General features: G+C 37.3%; 1 protein-coding gene across 1 annotated transcript in view; it reads left to right on the top strand.

The window, feature by feature from the left end:
- APBB1IP (amyloid beta precursor protein binding family B member 1 interacting protein) overlaps positions 1-27,630 on the top strand; it is a 114,586-nt gene that overhangs the window by 72,563 nt on the left and 14,393 nt on the right. Inside the window, exons 8-12 of the mRNA XM_003771855.4 lie at positions 6,430-6,516; positions 7,381-7,524; positions 11,824-11,934; positions 25,822-25,920; positions 26,423-26,540. Coding sequence (XP_003771903.1) covers positions 6,430-6,516; positions 7,381-7,524; positions 11,824-11,934; positions 25,822-25,920; positions 26,423-26,540 — 559 coding nt within the window. The remainder of the gene's footprint in view (positions 1-6,429; positions 6,517-7,380; positions 7,525-11,823; positions 11,935-25,821; positions 25,921-26,422; positions 26,541-27,630) is intronic.

Here is a 27,630-nt window from a genome sequence, read left to right as displayed (position 1 = left end):
TTCATTCCCCTTTTTAAAAATAAGGGGTTGGGAAGCAAGGAGAACTTTGCAATAAATGGAAGACATGCTTAGATGTGAAAGAGATGGGATACATCTGGGTGAGGTAGTCCAGGGCAGTAGGCTCATAAAGACTGATAAAGAGCAACTTTGTTTGAAAAGAAAAACTTATTTGCCAGCCTGGTTGTCATTAAGAAAACTTCTCTTTACCATCAGCTGTAGGCACAGGGTGGTCTGTTTTTCCTAAATAGATGCCAGATGCTCAAATGCAAGTCAGCTGTGGTCTGATGAGCTTTATGCCACGGTAGGGTTATGATGCTGGCATGTGAAGTGCAAGAGCAGGGTTGCCTGGGAGTTGAGGGAAGTTAAGGATTAAGTTATTCTCTGCAGGGGCATCAGATGGTCAAGAACCAAGACTGGCTGGGACATGGGACAGTTTGGTCGCCTGAGAAGTGTCAAGATCAATCGGAATAAGAGTGTTTTCCTTATATACAGCCAAAATACTCGAGCCGGTGTGAGATTGCACGCCTGTCGGCAAGCTCTTCACACAGAGGAAGGCCACAATCAGAATTCGAGAGTGGGAAGAGATCTTGGCAACCATTTAGTCCAATGTGGACACAAAAGACATCCCCAGGATGATGTGCTTGAGAAGTGCACATAAAGCATCAGCTGGAAGATATCCATGGAGGAGGAGCCCATCACTTTTGCTAACAAGTTCTTTCTGACTTCAAGCTTAAATTTGACTCTTATTACCACTGCCCATTGCTCCTGCTTTGGCCCAAAAGGCTATGTCATCCCCTTTCCACGTGGCATTTCTTCAGATGCTTAAATACAGCCATCACATTTCCTCCCAGGTCTTCCCTTCAGGCTGAAGGATCCACCTGCTTTCAGCCAATCTTGTCATGATCTTAAAGCCTTCACATTTCTGGTTGCCCTACTCTGTCCAGTCAGTCACTGCCTTTCTTTAATCCATAGTGCACAGAACTGAACCCATTATATACCAGACAGGTCACAGTACTGTGGGACTATCCCCTCCCTATTCCTTTACCCCTTATAATGTAGCCTGAAATCTCATTATCTGTTTTAGCTGCTATATCACACTAGTGACTCTTATTGAGTTTGCAGTTTTAAAATCTCCAGAACTTCTTCAGAACTATTATTGTCCAATCATGAATCTAGTTGATTATATGATGATCAACTCTGAGGGACGTGGCTCTTTTCAACAATGAGGTGATTCAGGTCAATTCCAAAGGTCTTGTGGGATGAAGAGAACCATCTGCACCCAGAGAGAGGACTGTGGGAACAGAGTGTGGATCACAACATAGTATTTTTACTTTTTTTTTTTGTTTTCTTTCTCTTTTTTCTTTTTGATCTGATTTTTCTTCTGCAGCATGATACTTGTGGAAATATGTATAGAAGAATCACACATGTTTAAATATATTGGATTGCTTGCTGTCTAGGGGAGAGAATGGGGGAAGGGAAGGAAAAAAATTTGGAACACAAAGTTTTGCAAGGTGAATGCATAAAGCATATATTTTGGAAATAAAAAGCTATTATTTTAAAAAGTAAAGAGAAAAATGAAAAATTTTTTCAGGAAAATATTTTTAAAAATAAAGTGGAACAGTATAAGGCCTAACACCAATCCCTGATCAACTCTATATTGAACTGACCTGTTATAATGACTCTTTGAGTCTGCCCATCCAACCAGTTATGAATCCACAGGATTATATGAAAATACAATCTAACACCCCCCCCCTCTCTATCTTCTCTACAAGGGTATTATGATATACTTTATTAAACGCTTTGCCAAAATCTAGGTAAATGGAAAAACTAGATGATGTAGTGGATTGAGTACTGGCCCCAGAATTTAAATTCAGCCTCAGACATTTAACACTTAATAGCTATGTGATCCCAGGCAAGTTATTTTACTCCAACTGCCTCTCAAAAAAAAAAAAAAAAAACACAACAAACCAAAATCTAGGTAAACTCTGTCCATAGCATTCCCCTCATATTCTAGTTTAATAAACTTTCATCCCCAAAAATGATGTTTTCCATGTTCTGTTCTTCTTGAAGCCAGGTTGATATTTTGTGATCACCACTTCCTCATCTATCTCTTTAATGAGCCATTGTAGAATTTTTCCAAAAATTAAAGCCAAGAAACTCTGTCTTTTAAAAAAAAATCAGGACCACATTAATCCTTCACCAGTCTTATGGTACCTCTCCTGTTTTCCATGATCTCTTAAATGTCAGTGATGGCAGTCCACCATTCACATCCCCTAGTTCTTTCAGGATTAGAATATGCAGTTCATTTGGACCAGGGGATTTGAATTCATCAAGGACAACCAGAAGCTCCTTGACTGTCAAATTGTTTGTTTGGGGTACTCATTTTTCTGCTACTTGTAACATAAAGGTCATTCTCTTTTGCCAAGAAAGTAGAAACAAAACAAGAAGAGAAATTCTACCTTCTCTATGCTGTCAGTTATCCCATCCCAGCCAAGCAAAGGTCCCGTACTTTCTTTGATCCTTCTTTTTCTCAAATTTAGCTAAAAAGATGAATCTTTTATGTTTTCAGTCTCTCTTACTACAGCCTCAGTCCATTAGCTGAGCATTCATGATACTGTTTTTTTTTTAGAAAAATACCATTTTTTTATCCATCTTGTATTACCTGACCTCAATTTTTTTATAAATTCTTTTTAAAAATCTAAGTAAGCTAGTGAGTACTTTATGCATCCATATTTTTCTTCTGTGTTATTGTTGTTTCCCTTTTGTATTTTTAAAATTTCATTTTTGAACTTTTCTTATTCCTCCTGGATTGATTTCCCCTGAGCTGAATTCTTCAAGATCCAGCTGAGGTCCCAACTCCTCCATAAAGGAGTCTATGGGCACTCCTATCACCTAACTATTTCTCCTTATCTTGACTTCTCATAGCATTCTTTATTCTACTCAGTTTACCCTTAGCCAGTGATTTCCCTTTATGTGTGTATTTATGCCTTTTCTCATCAAACCCAGAGGATAAACTACTTACATGAGTCCTTTGTGTCTTATAAGAGACTCTAGATGATTGGTCCTCTTGACAGAGTCTTTAGTCTAAGAAAATATGGACGTTAAAAATAAATATTCCCTTGTTTCCTACACCTACTCTATCACACAGGACAAGTAGTATCCTTGGTAGAATTCTACTTGCTGCACAGAATCACAATTCTACAGCTGGAAAGAACTTTGAAGATTCAACTATTCCAACTTTCTCATTTTATAGATGAGGAAACTGAGGAATAGAGAGACTTAATTGCCTTGATCAGGTAGCTTCATAACTAACTTTAGTGTCTTATCCAGGAAACTTCATAACTGACATTAGTGTCTTGTTTAGAGAACTTCATAACTAACTTAAGTACCTTACCCAGGTAGCTTCCTAACTTTAGTGCCTTGACCATGTAATAATCAGAATTAGAACCAGGTTTTCTGACTCAGAATCCTTTGTTCTTCCCATAACACCACATCTTCTTTCCTTTTTATTCCCTAGAACTCTTGCATTCCTACCAACTATTGTGGAAATGGTATATAGAGTGAACAAGATGGCATCACTTTTCACTCAAACTTTCAGATTTGCCCATAACACTTATCTCTACCAGAAACAGAACCACGTAGTTCACCTCCTTACTCCAAAGTATGCAGATAAGATTTAACTTAATAAAGGATGTTTTGGGGGGCAGCTAGATGGCACAATGGATAGAGCACCAGCCCTGAAGTCAGGAGGACCTAAGTTCAAATCTTGTCTCAGACACTTAACACTTCCAACTGTGTGACCCTGGCAAATCACTTACCCCAACTGCATCAGCAATAAGTAGATGATAGATAGATAGATAGATAGATGAACAAAGAGAGGAAGGAAGGAAGGAAGGAAGTAGATAGATAGATGAACAAAGAGAGGAAGGAAGGAAGGAAGTAGATAGATGAACAAAAAGAGGAAGGAAGGAAGGAAGTAGATAGATAGATAGATGAACAAAGAGAGGAAGGAAGGAAGGAAGTAGATAGATAGATGAATAAAGAGAGGAAGGAAGGAAGGAAGGAAGGAAGGAAAGTTTTTGGTATGGTTCTTTTGGGGATCACTAGATTTGTCTTCCCCTTCCTCATCTCTAAATGATGGACTGAGAAATTGTAACTTGAAAAAAACAGTCTGAAAGTTCAACTGTGGGGAGAAAGTAGAATAAAGGAGTTAGGACTAAAGTACTTTTAAAGAGAGAGACTCTTGGAATGTTAGAAACTTTTTTTATAATGTAAGACAAAGACAAGTTAACCACATGTGCCGAAGAATAACAGAAAGATTGGTCTTTTTCATTGGCACCCTTCTGATTCCATTCACCGTTTAATATAACAAAACCTTTAACAGTTTTCCAAGAGCTTTGTATTTCCTTATGTGCTTTATTCACTCAATGGGGCTTAATTCTGTTCACTTAATGACGATTTGACTTTTTAAAAAATGCTTTCAAAATTCTAAGCCCATTTTTATCTTACTGGTAGCATAATCCACATGTGTAAACGGATTGGGAAAACAACATGGCAAAAGTAATACCTAGTCAGGCAAATCGGTAGGGTTTTGTTTTTAAAGTAATTCTTTTTCCATGGTATTAGAATAGTTTATCATTTTGATGTTTTAGGGAATAAAAAGGACTCTGGAATATTTATCTTCAAGTCTAATATGGAACAAAATCTATAGTGAGTCACAGTCTCTCCCAAGCCTTAGAGCCACTAACCGTTATTGTTAGCCTTTCAGATTTAAGTGGCAAGGGAAAAAATTTGTTAAAAATTGCAAATGCCCATAAGAACAAAGGAAATTCTTTCACATGAAATGAAAAGGTGAAGAATGAACAAAAATCTTCATTTATAGGAAGAATCAGACATCCTCTGGGGTTTTTTTTCCACCAAATACCATTTTACCACTTTTAGTTCCACAAAGTTTGCCAAGATTTCCTAGTTTATATTTTGTTACCTCTATTTTGTCCTCCAGTCTCCTCTATAGACTTGGGTCAATAAACACTTGTACAGTAGACTAATGAGTTCCTTTAGTGGATACATTATGTTCTTAAAGTGATAGGTCACGTATTAAATTTTATTCATGTCTTCTGAATAAAAATACCAGGACTCTAGACAAAATCTTCAAGTCAGCAATCTGATAATGACAAAATCAAGATTTAAAGGACAATCCTTTGATACTTCTTTATAGTTGATTTTACTTTTTTGGGAAAGCAAGTAAAACTTTGCGCTGAATTTATCTACTTATTGTACATATTATATTTATTTTAACCTCTTTGTGCATGTATTAGCATTAGACTGACATAGTAAAAGTTAGCAGAGATCCTAATCACATATGATACAAAGATAGTCTCTCTCCTAATCCAGGTCCAAATCACAAATTGTCTTTTGAATTATAAATGACTTGGAAGCCTTTCAAACTCAAACTCCCCTCTTCATAATTTCTGTATTTCTTCTTTAAGATCCTTCTGGGCTCTGCAATTACACTCCAAGTCATCCTTATCCCTTCTCTCTTCCTCCTCCTCACATTAGATTATTTGCCAGGTCTTGTTGATTCTACTTTTGCCCAATATTTTGGGCCCTTTTCAAATATTCTTAAATTCTACTTTCTTTCATATATCTTATAATCAAAACATGCTGTCCTGTTAGGCGTTCCTTTCCAGTCTCCATACATTTTCATGGCTGCTCCTCTTGCTCCACAGCCTTGGACTCTGATCCTCGCCTTCCTTTGAGACTCAAGTGCCTGCCCCAACCCTAAAAAAGCAAAAGTGTCAACTAATAAGGTTAGGTTTAATACACATTAAGTAGGATTAGGACTAAGCTTTTCCTCATCCTTTTAACTCCTAATGTCATTCCCTGAAAGGTGCTCCCCCTCCTTCCTAAATGACTTTGTATATATTTTGAACTTTGTTATAAAAAGTTTTCAGCATTGCATTCTTAACTCCTAGCACAGTACCTGGGCATTTTAAAAAGGTTTATTTGAGTAAACTCAATGAAATTCAACTGTCTTTCCAAATGTATTATCAACTTCTTGAATGTTATCTTCTGTATTCCTCATAGCACATAACACAAAAGAATCACTAATTCAGAAACATTAGTTCTTGGTGCTGAAAAACTAGATAGATGTTAGCTATTTAGTTCAGTCTCGTCTATGATATATAAATCCCTTCAGTTACATCCCCAACTACTGACTCCTTGTTGGTTGAATGATACTGCCTAATTGTCTTTTTTAGCTTTTTCACAGATATAAATCTGATTTCCTGGAAGGATGCTGCTTATGGGCAGAACTGAGTAATTGTACCTTTGTCTGATCTCCTACGGTCTCTAATGGAGTACAAGGAACAATATAAGTACTTACTACAAGAATTTGCTGATTTGACCTTTTTGCATTTTTTTTTCCAGAATTTCTACTTGGCTAATAAAGGGAAAAAAGAAGGCAAGGAAACAAATGAGAAAATGAATGCAAAAAATAAGGAATTTTTACTAGAGGTAAGTTTAACTGGGAAGTGTTGAGAAAGGGCAGGGATTGTTAGTAGACTTTCCCATCCTTTCTAAGTCTTGTGAAGATGACTTAGGCTGTGTAATTCAGAGACCAGAGAGATCTTGAAGAAGAAATATAGAAATTATGAAGAAGGGATAGTTTGGGGTAGAAAAATAATGAGTTCAGTTTTAGACATACTGAGTTCAACAGGCTTCGAGGCCATATAGTTCAGAATGTACAAAAATCAGGTTGTGGAGTTGGAATTAGGATCTGGGGCCAGATCACTACCTATAGTGATCTTGGGAAGGCCATTTAACCTGGCGTCACTCTGCTCCCATATATAAAGTGAAGGGAGAGTTGAGTAGGTGACCTGAAAGCTCCTTTCCAACCCTGTGCTATTATTGAAAGAAAAAGACAGGAGAGACTTAATCTCCATTGTGCTCCTTTTTAGGGCAGCTCATATGGAATTAAGTAGTTTTATAGCCAGATTTAGATTTGGAGAGAAACACCTGGAAAGATGAGAATTGTTAATATGCTTAACAGATCATCGTATGGCCATACAATGAGGCCCCCCAAAAAATCCATCTGCCTTCCTCATCACAGACTTTAATTTAAAAAAAAAAACAACACCTGAATAAATTTCTAATTTCTGCCTTTCACTTGGTCTCGGTTATTTACCATTGTTGCTCCAATTAGCTGATAGTATATATTCTTCTTAAAGAGCAGATGCCATAGGCTGCACACATGTACATTGAGTCCATCAGATAGAAGTAGCTTGATTTAAAGAATGATTTGTCAGTGTTTGTTTAAATGTGAACACAAGTGTCTGTTTACGTTTTGTATATTTTGTGTAACTGGGCTCTCCATTACAGGAAAGTTTCTGTGGGACATCTGTCATTGTGCCAGAAATTGAAGGGGCTCTTTATTTGAAAGAAGATGGAAAGAAATCCTGGAAAAGACGCTATTTTCTTTTACGAGCTTCTGGAATTTATTATGTACCCAAAGGAAAGACTAAGGTCAGGAAGTCAAAAGGAAACACTTTAGCAATAAAGCATTTCATGAAGGTGAAAGAAAAGAAATCTTCAGGTGACATTTTAAGGATAAATGTCTGTTATACCTGAGAAGTCTGGTATCACTACAACACTTGTACAAATATTTTAAGATAGGGCTGATAAAACTATTTCTTATTTTTTAGTAGTTTGGTCTTACAAATAAAAATCATGTTCAGCTTTATTTAAATCCCAATTTTTAAAAAATTGCAGGAATATGTTTTTCCTGAAGACTATTTGATTACTTTCCCTCCAATTTTTATTCTCTTATTTTCTATTCTCTTAATCTGGAATCAATAAGGGATGGATAGTTCTAGATAAGAGTTTTCTTGATGGCTTAATCCTTTACATGATAATAGCTGGTGATCATAATAGAGGCAGCCAGACGGTGCAATGGATGCAGTACTGATCCTGAGGTGTTAGGAAGATCTAAGTTCAAATGACTTCAGACACTTATTAGCTGTGAGACCCTGGGCAAAGTACTTAACCTTGTTTATCTCAGCTTCCTCATTGGTAAAATGGAAATAACCATAGTATTTACCTCCCAAGGTTGTTGTGAGGAGCAAATGAGATAATTGTAAAGGGCTTAGCAGCAAAGCACCTGGCACATAGTAAGCACTTGATGATGATGATGATGATGATGATCATCATCATCATCATCATGTCAAAAGCTTTTTTCTTCACTGGGCCAGAAAAAGAAAGGAATACTTCTGATCTCTTTACTTAAACCTTTCACTCTTAGCAAAGCAAGGGACAGAAATGTAAATTCCAAATACAAATATGTATTAAATGGCCCCCACAAGCAAAGCATTCTGTACCTTAGTTATAGACCAGTTCATTGTTCATCCTTTTGTCTTCTCCCTTTTCAGGGACCTCAGGTGTTTGCTTACCTGTTTTTTTCCTCTGCCACTAAATGGTCTTCATCCAAGGTTTCGCCTCTCTGTATCTATCAATCAATCAACAAACGTTTATTAAGCACTTAGGATGTGTCAGGCTCTTTGCTAAGCTCTGTGGAATGTAAAGATCAAACTGAGACACTCTCTGCCCTCCAGGAGCTTCCAAGGACTCAAGCCCACATCCTTTTTCTCTCTCCTCCTATCCCTAAGTAAACACAGTTATTCAATTCATTTTTCTACAGGCTTTTTTGGTCAATCACTACTGAAAAATGGAGCAAAAATAGCAGACATGATGATACTAAATTAAAAGAATAATAATAATTTTACCTATGGTTTTCATTCAGATAATAGGACCAAGGCCTGATCTAAGACCCATTTTAAGGTCTTACTTTTTTTATTTCTTCTGAGTCATTTCTGTCCCCACTGCTCTGTCTCACTTCATATTTCCATAGGGCCTGATACTCATGAATTTACTTTAAGTTCCTGCATCAGGCTTTTTGTCTTCTCATGTAAACGCAGGAATAATCACAATAATAAGTGCTTATATTTATATAGTTGCTTTCTTTACAACCCTGTGAGGCAAATATTATTAGTCCCATTTCACCAGTGAGGAAATTATGACAGAGAAAGGTTAAGTGACTTGGCTTCTGCCTTCTCAGCCCACTACCCTCTGCTGCCTGGGTTGGACAGAAGGTGTGGATGACAGTCATTTGAGTCCCCAACGTCCCAAGGTAGATTAATTTTCACCTCAGAGGAAACTCCAGCCTGCCCATGTAGATCTAATATTGCCTTGATTCACACAGGAAAACCATTCTAGGTCATTCCCCAAACAAACTCTCTTATTGAACATGGATGACACACCCTAAATTTGTCCTGTATTTGGCAAAGTGTTCAACAGTTTTGAAGCTTACAAAAATTTTATAAGATGTTCTGTCTTTTCTTTCGTATCATAAGTTAATGAACTTCATTAAGTTAATAAAGGATTTCTGGAAGAATCCTTAGCAATTTTCTGGTTAAATGTCCCTATCACTATCAGAATCTTTCCCACAATATTCCTGACACATCATTTGACCTATTTCACTCAACTCTCACGAGTAAATAAACTTTTAAATAACTCACATATATTGTTTTTTCTTTGGCAGTGAAACCACATTAAGATAAAACTTCCATGGACGGTTTTTAGGGAGAATATGGATGGCAGACAGAAGCTAGACTTGCAGTCAGGATGACTGAGGTGGAAATCCCATCTCTGTCACTGACAAAACATATGACCCTGGACAAGTCATCTACTATGGCCTAGATGGGTTGGCAGAAGGAGCATGATTTTCACACTTGGAATTCCCTAAGGAATGAACATTGCAGGTTCTCTGCATGCTCCCATTAAAGTTAAACTGTCTGCCTTACTTGGAAGGTCACATTTTGGATTTTGATAAAAGAATTACACCAGACCTGTAGCACATAACTAAAATGGGGGAGGTATGCAAGGGGAATTGTAAGATTTTTATTCCAATAATTTGAAACATTTATCATGAGTTTTTTTTAACTCTGGGCCCAGCATTCTATTCTACTATAAATTGTGTGGTAATGGAATGGCAACCATACATACTGGTCTACCCTTAGTTATTTATCTAATAAAGGAAAAAAGAAAGTCTCTCCTGCTTTTCAAAGTATAGGGACCTGGACTTGTGGTTTCATTGATATAGAAACCCCCAGGAGAGAAAATTCCTTGTACTCATACAAGTCATCACCTTCTCTGCAACTTAAAATCTTAGCTAGATGCCCAAGGGCATCATGAGATTAAGTGGATGTACAAGAGAATCACAGAACTAGCATATATGGAAGGCAAAAAAGCTCAAAACCAACTCTCTATCCACTCTACCAGTTGCATCTCACTTGAAAATATCCTAAATTTTGTTATGAACTCATAACATTGTCACAGGTATTCAGATGCAAGTGAATACTTTTCAAGAAGAATAACATCTTCATTTAAAATCATGAGTTAATGAACAGATCATCATGTTTAATATCTAATAAACAAGCATTGTCCATATATTGTTTCAGGAAATGATTTTATTTGATTTAGCACAATACTTGGAACATAGTAAGAACTTAATAAAAAAGATGCCTTCTTAATCATTCATTCTTTTATCTACTTAACAAGGCAGTTTAGTGTAGAGCACCAGTACTTAGCACAGTGGCCCATAGTAAGTCCTCAATAAATGCTTATTGACTAACACTTAGATGGAACTGACACATATAATGTTACTTGCTAAATATGGGACTCAGGAATTGTTTGGCAAAATCAAAAATAGACTTCTTTTGGATATCAGTCCTTCTAGCCATTTCTTCAGATAACTAATTTGAAAGTTGGTATTATAAGGCTCTGATTGTGTTGAATTACCACATTTGGAATAAGACAGTTTACAAAGAACTATTAGCTGGTATGAAAAATGGGAGAGGAGGGCAGAAATGTTTCCATTTTTTAAAAAAGAAAAAGATGTATGACAGTAAAGGGGGAAGGAACCAAACAGCAAAATCACACATGCTAATTCTCAGTTGTATTGTTTGTAAGCTATATTTAGCATCAAAAAAACCCAGAACAGAGAAACAGAACCAATTTGTAATTAAGGTGTGATGGAATATGCAGATTCTCTACTGCACTCACTCTTCACAAAGAAGGTTGTTCAGTGAGGCAGACATTTTGTTTCCATGGCAACACATCAAGCCCAATAAATAGCAAGAGGGAACCTGCAGTATTAGGAGAAAAAAAAAAGGACAAGAAAAAAAAAATGGAAGTGCCTGAAATTTCTGTTAATTTACTGAGAGGTACATTTAGTGCCTTTTACTGTCTATTTCTTATTGGAAGCTTTCTTTAGAGAGAAAAAAAAACCCCAAGCTGCTATTTCTAGCCACAGAATCCATCCCTTTGTCAGAAAAGAAAGATCTTGTAATAGGTGCACTGAAAAGAAATGTCTTTTCCTCGGTGGTCACCTTGTCTTGATTGCATCAGTAGGAAGAAGTCAAGGTCAGTTAGCTGGGGCTTTCAAAGTCAGTCAGTGGTGCAAGGTGTTAGAAAACTAAAGAGCACTAGAACCAGAAGTAGAACCAGAAATTCTCTTGTTCTTCTCTTTCCTCTTTAAAAAAGAGCTTTGATTTTTTTAGGATACCCTTCATGATAGAATATCAGATAAAACAAAAACAATTCAAGATGCTTTTTTGCATAAATGTGACACATTAGCTGTTAATTGTCCAAAATTCTTGTAAGAGCTTTGGGAATGGGAAGGGTTTTTTTATTATTGTTGTTCTGGAATTAATTAATTCTTAATTAATCTTTCTTTAACATTTTATTATTATTTCTCTCCACTTGCAGACATCTCGGGATTTGGCTTGCTTTATACAGTTTGAAAATGTCAATGTTTACTATGGAACACAGTACAAAATGAAATATAAAGCTCCAACTGATCACTGCTTTGTACTAAAGGTATGTGCAAGGAAGTCCTTTGTTTACATTTAATGTTTATGAGGCTTGTGATTTGGGGCATCCCTACTACGCAGTAAATACTAAATGACATACTTGACCACCACTTTAAAAGTAATAACTTCTATTCTACTCTATGTATATTTATGGATGCATAAATGTATTTTACTATTCCTTTAGCCCAACCCCAAGCTTTCATCCATCAAATGAACCATCTCCAATGATCCAGAATCATCTGTAATTTATTGGAGTTTCATGGAGTATGGTAAAGTTTAGTGATTTGTCCAGTGCCATATAGCCAGCATGTGTCAAAAGCAAGACTTTAACCCCGGTTCTTAGCAAGTGCCTGGAACATCCTGAGTGCTTAATGTTTCCTACTTTATGACCATATATTTTTATTTTATGTATTTATTTTTGCTGAGGCAATTGGGGTTAAGTGACTTGCCCAGAGTCACACAGCTAGGGAGTATTAAGTGTCTGAGGACAGATTGAACTCAGGTCCTCCTGACTTCAGGGCTGGTGCTCTATCTACTGCACCACCTAGCTGCTCCACTATATATTTTTAGAGAATAGTTACTTAGGGGGAAAAAAAAAAGATGCTGGCTACCAAATCCATCCCTTCATCAGAATGGAATACATCAAACATATGTATAGAAAAGAAATGTGCTTCCATCCTAGGTGGTCAGTCACCTTGCTGTGGCTCTCCAGTCCTATTAAGAGCAACCTCTATAACCCTAAATGATATCTCAGTGTAAAACTTCTGTAGGAATCTCAGCTCTAAGTTCTCCTACAATTTATGACAGAGATTCTGGAATTTGAACTCGAATGAGCATTTTGTGGATAACATGCTAAAGATAAAACCCAAGAAGTCAGTTCTTTACATTTTGACTTTCTTATATTCAAAATGGAGGAAATTTTAAAAACAGAATCCATCCTTACTGGCAAATTTACACGGATTAAATTAAAAAGAAAAATGTCTACATCGATACCATGTCTTGGAAGGCTAACCAGAAATATCTTTCATCTACCAAATTTAGCATCTGATTCTTATAAGTGGGTTCAGGGGATCTTATTTTTTTTAATGCTTAGTTGTTCCTGTGGCCCCATCTCTTCATACCCACATGGATCATTGTTCCATCCCCAGATACTTCACACACATCAAACTTGAGCATCTAATAAACTAGTAAAATTCTAGCCTCTTACAGTATGTTCCAGTGCTGGGGATCAGACTAGTAATCAGATATACAAATGTCAGGCGGCTGAGCTGTTTGAAGTTGAATAGAGCCTGGTGTTAATGAAGTGAAGGTCACAGATTGGACCTTCCTGGAAGCCAACTGATGCTAAAGCAAAATCCGTGGCCCTGACCTACAGGCCACAGCCCCAGGCCCACGCAGCCACTGGAGACACACAGAGTCTCACAGAGGAGACTAGATGGGGAGGGTTCAACAGTCTTTGACTGCTGCTCAAAGTCTGCTTCGGCTCTGCATCCTGTCTCCTGCCAAAATGTGATTCCAAGATGGCAGTCTTAATAAAACTTTGTATTTTCTCCATGACCTAACACAGTGCTTTGCACTGAATAGGCACTTCATACATGGATTGATGCAGGGCTTTTTAAACTTCTCTACTCACAGTGCTTTCCACCTGAGAAATTTTTACATGACCTGGGTATATAAAATAGGTATACAAATCAAACATTTAATGATAGTAAACCATAATTTTGTGCTCCACAGTTTAAGAAACTGAATATTGGGGCAGCTAGATGGTGCAGTGGATAGAATACCAACCCTGAAGTCAGGAGGACCTGAGTTCAAATTTGGTCTCAGTCACTTAATACTTTCTAGCTGTGTGACCCTGGGCAAGCCACTTAATTCCAATTGAAAGAAAGAAAGAAAGAAAGAAAGAAAGAAAGAAAGAAAGAAAGGAAGGAAGGAAGGAAGGAAGGAAGGAAGGAAGGAAGGAAGGAAGGAAGGAAGGAAGGAAGGAAGGAAGGAAGGAAGAAAGGAAGAAAGGAAGAAAGGAAGAAAGGAAGAAAGGAAGAAAGGAAGAAAGGAAGAAAGGAAGAAAGGAAGAAAGGAAGAAAGGAAGAAAGGAAGAAAGGAAGAAAGGAAGAAAGGAAGAAAGGAAGAAAGAAAGAAAGAAAGAAAGAAAGAAAGAAAGAAAGAAAGAAAGAAAGAAAGAAAGAAAGAAAGAAAGAAAGAAAGAAAGAAAGAAAAAGAAAGAAACTGAGTATACTATATAACACATAAAAGAAGTCTATACAAATAATGTTCTTGTACATTTGCAATCATGAATGATGCTTTCTTGGCCAAAGGTAACATAGTGTATTATTGGAGGGCATAATGAATGCAGTTATTATTTTTTTCCTCCTGTTTTTCCGCTGTTTTAAAAAGAACCATAACACAACCGTTATTTCGATAATTTACCTTTTTTACCTAAACTTGGGAAACACCACTGTTCATATCAAAAGATTACAAAAACCTGCTTGAAGTCACTTCAATTGCATCCCATCTTCTCCACTTGATTTTTCACTGTCATTTCCCCTTTCTCATTTATCTTCAGCCTTTGTCCACTTGCTTCTTTCCTATTTTCCTGCATGCCCATTACTCCCTGCTAGCCATTGTCCCATAGTTTTCCTTCCTTTTTTTGGCTAAACTCCTTCAATCTCACTCATGATCTTTTTAGATAAACTGAATAAAATTGCTTTCTTCAAAATTAACAAATATTTCATCATTGCTGAGTCTAAGTGACTTGCCCAGGGTCACACAGCCAGGAAGTGTTAAGTGTCTGAGGAAAGATTTGAACCCAGGTTCTCCTGACTTCGAGGCTGGTGCTCTATCCACTGAGCCACCTAGCTGCCCCACTAATGGCCTTTTAATGCATCCTCAGCTGTTGTCAATCACTCTCTTCTTAATACTCTTTTTTCCTTTACTTTTCTATAGGTAGGTGGAACAGTGAATAAAGTGGGGTCAGAAAAAACTGAATTCAAACGCAACCTCAGACACTAAACATCTGTATGACCCTGGGCAAATATCTTAACCCTGTTTATATCAGTTTCCTCATTTGTAAAATGAGCTGGAGAAGGAAATGGCAAAACCACTCCATTATCTTTGCCAAGAAAACCCCAAATAGGACACAGCTGAAAATAGCTGAACATCAAGAACAACAGCTCTCCATCCTGATTCTCCTCCTCTCACTCATGTAACTACTCCTTCTTAGTCTCTTTGGCTGAAACTTTATCCAGCTCATATCCCTCAATTGTGTGTATCCCCCAAGATCTGTCCTGGGTCTTCCTCTCCTCTCTCTCTCTAGTGATTCAGCTGATAATCTCAGTAGCTCTTGTAGACCTCTGTGCTGGTAATTCTCAAATTTACTTATCCAACCCTGTCTGTTGAGCTTCAGTCTCACATCTTCAACTGTGCATTGGACAGTTCAAATGAGATCTTAAATTCAACATGCCCAAAACTGAACTCATCTTTCCCTCCAAACCTGTCCCTATTCCAAACTTTTTTCAAGTCCTAGCGAAAATCCTTCCTTCTACAAGAAATTTTTCTTCCCTTTAATACTAATATCTTCCTTCTGCTGATTAACTTCAGTTTGTCCCATATATATGTTCTTGGAACATTGTTTTTTTTTTTTTTTTCAGGTTGGCTCTCCCATTATACAGTGAGCTTCTAAGGAATAGGGGCTCTCTTTTGCCTTTCTTTATGTACCTAATATTTAGTATGGCACCTGGCTCATAGTAGATACTCAATAAATGTTTATTGACTACTACTAATAATAATAATAATAGTAGTAGTAGTAATAGTAATAATAGCTAGCACATATCAAATCTTTTAGATTTGCAAAGTAACTTACATGTGTTATTTCATTTACTCCCAACATCAACAATGAAAGTAAAATGCCATTATAATTAGCACCCATTTTACAGATGAGGAAACTGAGAACAAGCAGAAATTAAGTAACTTACTTGGAGTTCCATAGCTAACAAGTGTTTGAAGCAAGATTTGAAGCAGATCTTCTTGACTGCAGGGCTCTTACTCTATCCACTGAACCACTTAGCTGCTACTAGTAACCAAAATACATTGGCGAGGTTTCTATGTTTTCTTAGTCCTGGGTTCAACATGATGTATAAGTTACTTTTTTAAATAAAATTTTATTGTCTGGCTTTCACTTTTAAGGAATTTGGTATTTCCAAAAAATTTTCCCTTTGTCTCATATATGCATCTTTAACATTTAACCAACATTAACCAAACATCTACTGAGTGTTTAGGGTTAAGGACTAAGTTTAAATGCCTACTGAGTGCTTAGAGCTGAGGGCTAAGTTTAAGCACCTACTGAGTACATGGGGGTGAGAGCTAAGTTTAAACACCTACTAAGTGCTAGCTAAAAGCTAAGGTTAAGCACCTACTGAGTGCTTGGGGCTAAGAGTTAGGCATAGTAAGATGCATTTATGTTGTCCCAGCACTGCTCTGGTTTTACTCCTCAGTACCTCCTTGTAATATGTAAGTGACCTTGAACTCTTAAGATAATGGCAATAGAACCCAGGGTCTGACCATCCTACCAAGCTGGGAAAGTTCTGAATCTAAGCCTGGAGTCAGATTCACCACAGAATAGCAGTCTTTGGTAACTGAAACTCTTAAAAGAATCTTTATCTTGTGACAGTCTTTTTCGAGACTAGATCATCCTGGCTTGTTATCAGTGAGCTGACCACATCCAGGGTCATCTTTTTAGCATCTTCTCCAAAGCTTTGATGACAAGGTAGAAAACATTACTGTACTTCACCTTCAGAGGCACAAGCAGAGTTTCAACTTGTTTTTTTTTTATTCCTAATAATAAGTAAAATTTGTGCACTCTCAGTAGATTGTATAAGGATTTGATAGGTGTGCACTGAGCAAGCCCAGTCCTGAGCAAGATGGTAAAGTTGATGACGTTTATTCATGGTATCCTCCCACTTTTGGAGTCCAAGGACTTTGATTTAAATCCTCTTAACATTGACTGTGTCAAATTGAGCAAGTTATTTAATCTCCCTGGGTGGCTGTCAGGTTCTTTATCAATATAATGAGGAGACTGGACTGGATCAGGGACTCTTTATTTGAGGTCTGTGAATTTGTTTTAAAATATATATACATATTTCAATAACTCTATTTCAACATAGTTGGTTTCCTTTGTAATCCCATGTATTGTATTCATTTAAAAACATTATTCTGAGACTGATCCAGGAAGGGCCCCTCAGGTCTTTTCCTGCTTTGGACTTATTATGAGCTTAGCAGTTCCATCTGTTATATGACTAACCTGAAACACAAAACACGTCTTCCTGCTCGATGTTGTTCTCAGATACATGACTGAATAAACTCAACAAAGAGTCAAGGGTGGGATGTGAAAGTATAGGATTGGGTCTATGACATAAGGTCAGTTCTGGGATCAATTTCCAAGGGGGGGAGTTCGGCAGCCTTGACCCCCTAGGACTGCAGCGATGGTAAATATACAGACTTCATTGAAAGGCCGTTCTTTCAGCAGGTCGGCTTTAAGACAGGTACCCAGCTGTATTTAATGCTATGTGCTGATGCCCTTGTCTCAGCTGATTCCCTGGAAACCAATTTTTCTAAATCTGAGATTAATTCAGCATTATGCACCATTACTCTCAGATTACTCAAGCAAAACCAGCCCCAATAAACCATAATTAAATCCACACATTGTCTCATGCACATCAGACCAAGTAAACCGGTTAATTTGCATATAGATTACCTTGCTATTTGCCCCCTTGGAAGGGTTTCTCATCACTAACTAAGCCTGAGCTTTGATGTCAAACAGTTCTGACATTGTGGAGCATGTAATATACCTCGCCTCCTGTCAAAGACATGCTGGCTGTGTGGGAAATACTTCAAAAAGATCAACTGAGCCTTTCCATTCAAAGGGAAGCAGTCTGGGGGAGTCAGCCCTTGATTGCACCCCTGCACTTGCCCAGCTCCTTAGGGCAACTGAGACCATTAGGACTTTTGACCCCTTGCAATGAGCCTTACAGAATGCAGCTGGGGCTTCATGGCTGTTGTCCATTTGATTAAGAAGTGTGCTTCCACGCTCATCCCTTATTGCTGATCACCGATGGGTACTAGAGAATAATGCAGCCAGAAGAGGACCAGAATAGCCCCTTTGTCACTTTTTCCCTTTATGTCCTTGAGACTGTCTGCTGTCTCTCACAGGGAGCTTAGGTTATAGATTTAGACCTGGAAGGAGCCTGAGAGGCCTTTTCCTTTATACCATCTCATAATTCTATTGCATTATTTAGAGTAGATTCCCAGGGCTGACCCACCCCTGAGTCTTCCCAAATTTAAGAAAAATGATCAAAACAGAAAAAGAAAAAACTTTAAGGGACTTCAAGTGGACTCTGAATGGAAACCCTTTAAAAGAATGAGGGAATGGGACAAAAATCTTTAATTAAAAACAACAACAACAATAATGAAATGTGAGCCTATAGACTTAGTCCAAAGCATCAGTTTTATTGGAAACAGAAATTTATTTGAACACGGAGAAAATCACAACTCTTTTTACAAAAAAGCAAACAAATTTCCAAGCTGCCACTCAATGTGGTTCATAAAAAGGGTGACGATAAGAAGCTAAATTATAGGATCATAGATTTAGAAGACCCTTGACTTCATGTAGACTAGACGTGTCATTGTACAAAGAAGTTGGGTGAAAACAAGGGATTGGCCCCAGCTCCCCTAAGCCCTTTAAGGGGCAGAGCTGGGGTTTATACCCATGTTTTCCAGTTACAGATTTAATTCTCTTCTCATTATAATAATCCTCGGGTCTAGATGAAGATGAAAATCTACCCTTTTTTCAGCAGAATTCTGAGTCTTATCATCAGAAAGCCAATTGCTAATTTGAGAACAATCAATGAGTTGTTCCTTTTTCTTCCTCCCTCTCTCTTTCCAGCTACTTGGTTTGGTTTGGTTTTAAGTTCAGCTTCTGCTTTCCCAACCACCCAACCCAATCGCCCTCTCCCATGTGGCCTTAGTTTCTTCTGCAATAATGTGGGGAAATCATATTAATTTCCTTACTCAGAGGTTTAGTTATAGTTTAGAGAACTTAATTTGTTTACCAATACCCTGGTGCTTTCTGTCCCATCTTGTTCTGGAACTGTGACCACATTTTAATTAGGGAAACTATATTTACTTAATGCAGCAATGCATGGATGTGCAAACATTCCAGAAAAAGTGTGGTAGGGTTCAGAAGTACTGATCTAAGAAGTCAGAGCATCTAAGCTCAAGGCCCAGATCTATTAGCTTTACTACCCACGTGAAGTTGAGTGAGGTTCTTTCTGTATAAAAGAGCTGGACAAAGTATACAGATTCAGAGGGCTAGACCTCAGTTTAATCTTCCCTTTGATAAACTTTGAGAGACATCATAGAATAGTGAATAGAGAAAGGGTCTTAAGGACAGGAATACCCAGATTCAAGACTTGACCTTAAAACATACTGGCTGTAGGACTCATCATCTCACTTGGCAGTTGTCTAAGACGAAACATATCAAAAAAAAGGTGTTTATCTGTCCTAATAGAAGAAGGAGAGTTTCCTATCTACACAAATGAAAGTACAGATCCAGTTCTCCATTTCTAATTAAAGGAATTTACAGAAATAGTCTTCAATAATCCTTTTGTACAAAAGATTAGATTAGCACATTAGCATTGAGCCTGGTCTATGGTGAGTAATGAATTTTTTAAAAGCCTTCTTAGTCATTCATTCTGCTGTAGATCCATAATTTCATCAATTTATATTGATACTGCGTTGCTTTCATTGTAAAAAAGAAAAATACTATAGACAGCCATGACATGAGATGGAGAGTCAGAAGGACCTACATCCAAGTACTCTCCCTTCCACATACTAACTTTGTAATCTTAGAAAAGTCTTGGAGTGGCCTAGTGTCCCAGCAAGTCTCAAACTTTAAGTAACACAATAGTTTTACATGTTATTTCCTCCATTGGATTCTAAGCTCCTTGAGGGCAGGAACTCTTTTGCTTCTTTTTGTATCTCCCTCATTTAGCATGATGTCTGGCCCATAGTAGGCACTTAATGTTCATTGACTGATTGATTGATAGTTGTCAGGTTGTGCTGGTAAAGGGAGTTTTCATTTTAGGAGTTCCTTAAACCAATTAACTCACAGGTCAAGGGGGAAAATCATACTTTTTTTTAAAGCTTTCCTTTTAAATTCTACAGTGTATATTTCATTTGGGACTTTTAGCACCCTTGTGTAATTTCTTAAAGGAAAATTAATTTTTGTTTTAGTTTTAATACTTTCAAAATACTACTTAGTCCCTGTCTGTTGTGAAAGAAGACTCAGAACAAAAGGGGGAAACCACAAGAAACAAAAACAAAAGTGAAAATAGTATGCTTCAATCTGCATTCATAGATCACTCTGGATGTGGATAGCATTTTCCATCCTGAGTCTTTTGGAATTGTCTTAAACCGCTGTATTGTTGAGAAGAGCAAAGTCTATCAAAGTTGATCTTTGTGCAACGTTGCTGTTACTGTGTACAGTGTTCTCCTGGTTCTGCTCACTTCACTCAACATCAGTTCATGTAAGTCAGTCCAGAATTTTCTGCAATTCACCCGCTCAGCATTTCCCATAGCACATTAGTATTTCATTACATTCATACACAATTTCCTCAAGCTTTTTTTTTTAACTGTGTAATTTAGATAGACTTTTTTTTTTTTAACAGTTGAGTATCTATACTTGAATTTTTGCAAGAACAAGCTTACAACATTTATTCCTCTCCTCCATTCCTGACCTTCTGGTCCTTGAATGCTATCTTCCAATTACAAAAATACAAAGTCCTCTGTTAGGAAGGGAACAAGCACTTATTTAATGCCTTCATGTGCCAGGCACTATATAAGCTATTATTTGATCCTCACAATCCTGGAAACGTAGGTGCTATTATGATCCCCATTTTACAGTTAGAAGTTAATTGACTTGCCCAGAGTCACACAGATAAGAAGGATCTGAGGCCCCGTTTGAATTCAGATCTTCTTGTATCACAAAATTAAATATGCTGTTTCCCTAGAGTGGTTAAAAATGTGCAAGAAATGGTAGGAAAATCCTAGCAGGGGTCCTCAAACTACTGCCCGAGGACCAGATACAGCAGCTGAGGACGATTATCCCCCTTACCCAGGACTATGAAGTTTCTTTATTTAAAGGCCCGCAAAACAAAGATGTTGTTTTTACTATAGTCCGGCCCTCCAAGTCTGAGAGACAATGAACTGGCCCCCTATTTAAAAAGTTTGAGGACCCCTGTAAAAGAGTCGAAGGAAAATTTCATTTGCAGTGTATGACTTGAACTTTTTTCTAGCGAAAGAAATCTGAGCAAAAATGTAACTTTAGTTCACAGTTGTCTGGGGCTTATATTTTCTTTGTTTGTGCTCCCTTTTCATTAATGGAGGGAACGGTGCTGGTATTGGTGGATTGATCAAGGGAGGAAACATTTTGATTAGCCTTCCCACTCCCCAACCCGTTAGTGCCCTTAGCAAACCCTGCCTGCAGTTGAGACCCTTTAGTTTATTTAATCATGACTTCCATTTTATTGGTCTTTCAAAGAGGAGAGTGTTTAGGGTAACACTGGCCAAGGGAAAAAAAGATTGACATACAGAATGATGGTCCCATCGTAGGGACATGGGGAAGTCAATGAATCAATTATCCTAAGGCATCTGATGCCATCTGCTGGAATCAAAGGAAAACTACAAAACAGAGGGAAATTCTCTACTCATTTCAGAAACCAGCAAGCTTTTTGCCTTCTAATTGACTACATTTTAACCTGAAAAAAAAGAGAATCCTGAATCGAGATGGGCGCTCCTAGGCTAAAGTAGCACCTGCCTGAAGCAAGGTTGTCCCCCTGAGACAATTCTGTTAGAATTCTTAAAGTAGGGACCCCAAATGTACGTGGTACCGGGAATCAGGGTTGCCAGAGTTCAAATATTATCTCAGATACTAGTCGTGTGACCCTACTCGGGTCACTTAACCCATCTGCCCCACTTTCTTTAATTATAAAATGGGGATGTTGTGAGAATCAAATGAAATATTTGTTTTTTTTGTTTTTTTTTTTCAAATGAAATATTTGTAAAACATTAAGCACAGTAGTAGGTACTTGGTAGTAGGTACTTAATAAATGTTTGTTCCTCCCCCCCACACACACAAAAAAAAAGAAGTATAGAAGTAGCTAACTTTAGAGAGACAGCAAGTACCAGAAGAACTAAGACCTAAGTTCATATCTCACTTCTGATATTCACTTCCTGGAGGAGCATGGGCAATCATTTCAACTTGCTACCTCTATTTCTTCATCAGTAGAATGGGCAGACGAGAAGGTTCTGAGTGCCCTCTCAGTTTTAATTTATAATCATCTTAAGAAATAAAGGTAACACTACTAGGTCTGTCTCACAAAGAAACTTTTTTAAAGGAGAAAGGATCGACTTGTACAAAAGTATTTATAGCAACTTTTTTCTGGTGACAAAGAATTGAACATTGAGGGGATGCCCATCAGCTGGGGATGACTGAACAAATTGTGGTGTATGGTTATGGTGGAATACTTGTGCTATCAGAAATAATGAGCAGGTTGCTTTCAGAGAAATCTGGAAAGACTTACAAGGGTCCTCAAACTTTTTAAATAGGGGGCCAGTTCACTGTCCCTCAGACTGTTGGAGAACGGGACTATAGTAAAAACAAAAACTTTGTTTCTTAGGCCTTTAAATAAAGAAACTTCATAGCCCTGGGTGAGGGGGATAATTGTCCTCAGCTGCCGCATCTGGCCCACGGGCCATAGTTTCAGGCCCCCTGAGTCTTAGATGACCTGATGCAAAGGGAAGTGAACAGAACTGATATACTATATATAGTAATGTATACAGTAACAGCAATATTGTGAATGACTTAGCTCTTCTCACCAATATAAATGATCCAAGACAATTTCAAAAGACTCATGATGAAAAATACTATCCCCATCCAGAGAAAGAACTGTGGAATCTGAATTCAGATCAAAGCATACTATTATACTATTTTTCATTCTATTTTTTGTGGAATTTTTTTAATGCTTTTTCCTGCATAACATGACTAATATGCAAATATTTTTCAGGATCACACACATAACCTATATGAAATTACTATCTCAGAGCCCGAGGAGGTAAAAAAGAAAGGAGAGAATTTGAAACTCAAAATTTTGTTAAATGAATGTTAAAAATTATCTTTACATGTAATTAGGAAAAAATAAAGTATTATTTTTTTAAAAAAAGAAAGATAATTCATATTTACGTAGCATTTACAAAGCAGTCTATTATACACACTAGCATTTAAGCTTCAGGACTACGATATGAGGAAAGCGATACAGTCCAAATTTCAACATCTCCATATTTCAAACAATCCATTTGAATTTCAAAAATGTTTTATGACTTGCCCATGGAGAGTGGGCTATGAATCAAACTTATCTCATTGTTGCTGCAACCCTAAGTATCAGGATTTAGCCATACCAAGGCAGGTGTTGCCCCCACTATGGGCAGAGCCCTGGCACATGTGTCTATTTTGCTTTCTTGTTTGCAGGCCTTTTCCCTCACTCTGAAATTAAACTTCTGTTTGATTCCTGGCTCTCTAGTTATATAGGACACAAGTTAGAGACTTATTAGGTCCAGTGTGATCCTGGGCAAATCATGTAAGCCTATTTCTGTAAAATGAGAAGACAAAAATGGCAAATCACTCTAGTATCTCTGCCAAGAAAACCCCAAATGGGATCATAAAGAGTCAGGTGTGACTGAAACAAGCGAACAACAAAAATTTCCAGGCCGTAAATGATCATGCTGAAAATTTACCAATTGTCTCTCCATACAGTTAATCTGGCTCCAGTACACCCTGGTTGGGATTCTGTAAGCCATTGCTAGGACTGATATATCAGGTCTAAAACTGCAAGAACAGGATGGAAGCCCAAAGGAAGGCTTTTAACAAAAATTAGCCACAGGTTTTTTGGTGGGATCATTAACATGTAGAATTCTGACACATGTATTGTGTACATACATTGATAATTATAAGCTGAGTATTTAAAAGGCCAATACATTAACTCAGCCTTTCTACTACTGAAGGTGTGTCTCCAACTCCCTTTTTCGAGTTCAGTCTCCAAAGGACCCTTGCTCCAGTAGATCCACCATCTTCTAGATCAGCTTAACCACACCCTTACCCCAAGGGACAATTGCCTAAATCAGATTTTTTTTTTAATGTAGAAAGCTCTTCTTTCCCATTTCTGACTTCTGACATCTATAAAAAGTCTTTCTCAATCCTCTTACCTCTGGTAATCATATCCTATTTGACCCATATTTGCTGTCTAAATCTCCCCAATAGATTATGAGATTTTTGAGTGTAGGGACTATCTTTTGCTTCTCCTTATACCTCCAGTGCTTAGCACAGTGCTTGGCACAAAGTATGTACTCAGTCAGTGTTTTTTTTTACTATGTCCTATCTCCCCTGGATGAAGGAAAAAGTTTAATCAATAAGTATAGTTCTCTAAACCATAGTGGGACACTTTTAAATGTTTCTAAACAGGAATGGCATCCCAGTTGCATCCTAGAGCAGGTTTTTAGCCTGAGTTCATGAACTTAAAAAAAAAAAATCTTGATAACTATATTTCACTCTAATTGGTTTCCTTTGTGATCTTATATATTTTATTTTATGAATTTAAAAACATAATCCTGAGGAGTCCAAAGGTTATACCATATTGCCAGAGGGGAACATGACTCCTAAAAGGTTAAGATTTTAGTTTAACTTAATTAGCGATTCAGAAGGAGGAAGGAAATAGGAAAATGGGGCAGGAACCCTCAGAAAATCAAGTGTTTGTGGTTCATAATTTTTTTGTATATATTATAACACATTTTCACCAATTTTCTCACCAATTTACAAGGCACAAAGAAGTTGCAATCTATGTGGGTGACAAGAATACCCACATCATTGAAACACTGAATTTTTTTAAGTATTGGCACCTTTCAGATATAGCAAGAATAGGGATGGTCAGGAGTTCTGTAGCACACAAACCAGCCTCTTCAACTTTGAGTACTTACTTTTGGGGAAAACCGGTGCATGACAGTGGGTTGGGATTATTCAATTGGATTGAGCCTCAGGATTATCTTCTCCCTTCCTGCCAACTTCCTGATTGCCCCAAATAGGGCTGCTAGTTAACTAAAAATCTTAGGCTTGCTCAGTTGTAGATATGTCATGACTGTCTGACTCCATCACTGTTGCCTTAGATGGTAAACAACCATACTTATATATTCCACTCCATAACATGATGAGTTCTCTTAGGGCAGAGACTTTTTGCCTTCTGATTCTTAACTACTGTAGAAGACCTAATATAGTGCTACACAATCACCTTTAAATGTCATTTGATAACAGTAGAAATGGCATAGATTATAATCTAATAATGGAGGCAAAAATTATCTTTTTTTGTGGAGTGATGAGGTGGTACAGTGTAATGAGTGTTAGATTTAAAATCAGGAAGACCTGAGTTTGAATGTAACCTTACATACTCACTGGTTTTGTGACCCTAGGTTAATCAACTAAATTTATTCAATCTGAGTTTACTCATTTGTAAAATGGGTCTCAAGGTTGTTGTGAGAATCAAATGAAATAATATTCAAAGTGCCATATAAATGAAAAACTGTCAATATTCTTATTGAAGTTTCAAAAGGCTTGTGACATATCACATAATATTTTCATCCATATTTAATTTATTTTTTTTAATCCCTCTGAAACCTCCTGCCAAAAAAATTATGTGGATGGTAACATTTACTGACAAAGAAATGTTTGCAAAGCACTTAAGAGTTCCTCAAAGAGTATAAACATGACTTGTTAAATCTATAACTTAATTTATTCCAGCACCCCCAGATTCAAAAGGAGTCACAATATATCAAGTATCTATGCTGTGATGATGCAAGAACTCTAAATCAGTGGATCACTGGAATAAGAATTGCCAAGGTGAGAAAATCTTTCTATATTGACTCTCCACAAATTATTTATCTGGTCTCTTTCCTTACATCAAGCTTAGACAATAGACAACATGACTTGGTCTTGGATTTAAGGTCCTAATGATTTGTTGACCAGTTAACATCTACGAAGTGATAGAAACATATGTGCATCTCCAATAAGCTGGAAATAAGGATTTTCTAAGATAAGCCCCCAGAAGACCTTTACTCTCAGCATGTTGTAATAATAGAATAGCAGAAGTATTAGCTAACAGCCTGACAGCAAGGGAGGAAACAAGAAAAACTTCTATGTCCTGTGTAGGTTTATTCCTTTCCTTGTAGATAACTTTCCTATATGGACTAATGAGTAATTTTTTTAAATCACCTTCAGAATTAAAAGGATGATCAGGTTGCAAATACTTCAGTCAAAAAAATGAATATTTGATTATGAAGAATATACGTGCCTGATAAATTTAGCCCAACATTGTATTGTGGGTTGTGTTTTCTCTTTCTAGTATGGAAAGATCCTCTATGACAACTATCAAAAGGCAGTGGCGAGAGCTGGACTTGCCTCTCGGTGGTCTAACCTAGGGAAAGTGGAGCCTGCGGCTACAACTCAGACACCCTCCAAAGGTATCAAGAGAATGCTTTTATCACTCGTGGCTGGACTAAATGATCTTTATGTTTTCTTCCAGTCCAAGAAATAGACTCCCAGCAGATCCTGCATTTTCAAGTCTTGTTTTGTAAAAAGATCTTAGCCAGTCTTAAGAATGAGGTTCTGGTCTGATTTTTCTTGTGCAGCATGATAAATGTGAAGATATGGTTAGTAGAATTGCACATATTAATATATATTGGATTACTTGCTGTCTACCGTGGGGGGGAAGAAGAAGAGAAAAAAACTTGGAACACAGGGTTTTCCAAGTTAATGTTGAAAACTATCTTTGCATATATTTTGAAAATAAAAAAAACTATTATTAAAAAAGAATGTGGATCTAAGCGATCCTACAGGGATAGCTCCAAGTTTTATCTTTTCCTATCTAGTAAGAATTACTGCTACTATTCTTAGGTTCTTTCTAGACCTGAAAATGATGAGATTTACTGCACAGAATGTTGGACCCGGAGTGACGGCCCTGGGCCTGAACCCCAGTTCAGGCATTTATTTAACTTTGCAATCCTGAATTCAGTCATTTAAATTCTCAGTGTTCTAGGCTAGTGGTGTTAAACTCAAATAAAAATAGAGGTCACTGTACCATACATAAGAATCCCTGCAGGTTACACAGTGACTTAGTTTTAAAATATAATGTTATCTTTGTTTTGTGGTATTTTTTATTTTTTTGTTAAATATTTTCCAATTACATTTTAATCCGTTTCAAGATACCCTTTGTAATGTGGGCCAAATACCTGATACCTCTGCTGTAAGCAATTGGTTCTCAAAGACTAAAAGTTGCTAATCTTCTTTAGTTTAAGGAAGTTTCCTTATTGGGAAGACAATGCCTATGCCCTTAAAATCACAGATCTGGCCTCAAAACAATTGACCTATTTTACCAGGTGGCTGTGATGAAATCACTCTACAACCTAAAAGTGTAATATTTAGTGTGAGTTTTTGTTCGCCCTTTCTGCCAGTTCTCAGACTGGTTAAACAGTTCATGAGCCAGTGACCCTCTGTCACTGTTCTCAGCCTCTTGGTTAGAGGCTAATCTTGAGAGCAGACCCTCTGCAAAGA

Source organism: Sarcophilus harrisii, chromosome 5 (genome assembly GCF_902635505.1).
Source record: "Sarcophilus harrisii chromosome 5, mSarHar1.11, whole genome shotgun sequence".
NCBI lineage: Eukaryota > Metazoa > Chordata > Mammalia > Dasyuromorphia > Dasyuridae > Sarcophilus > Sarcophilus harrisii.
This window is presented reverse-complemented; position numbering and strand designations above follow the sequence as displayed.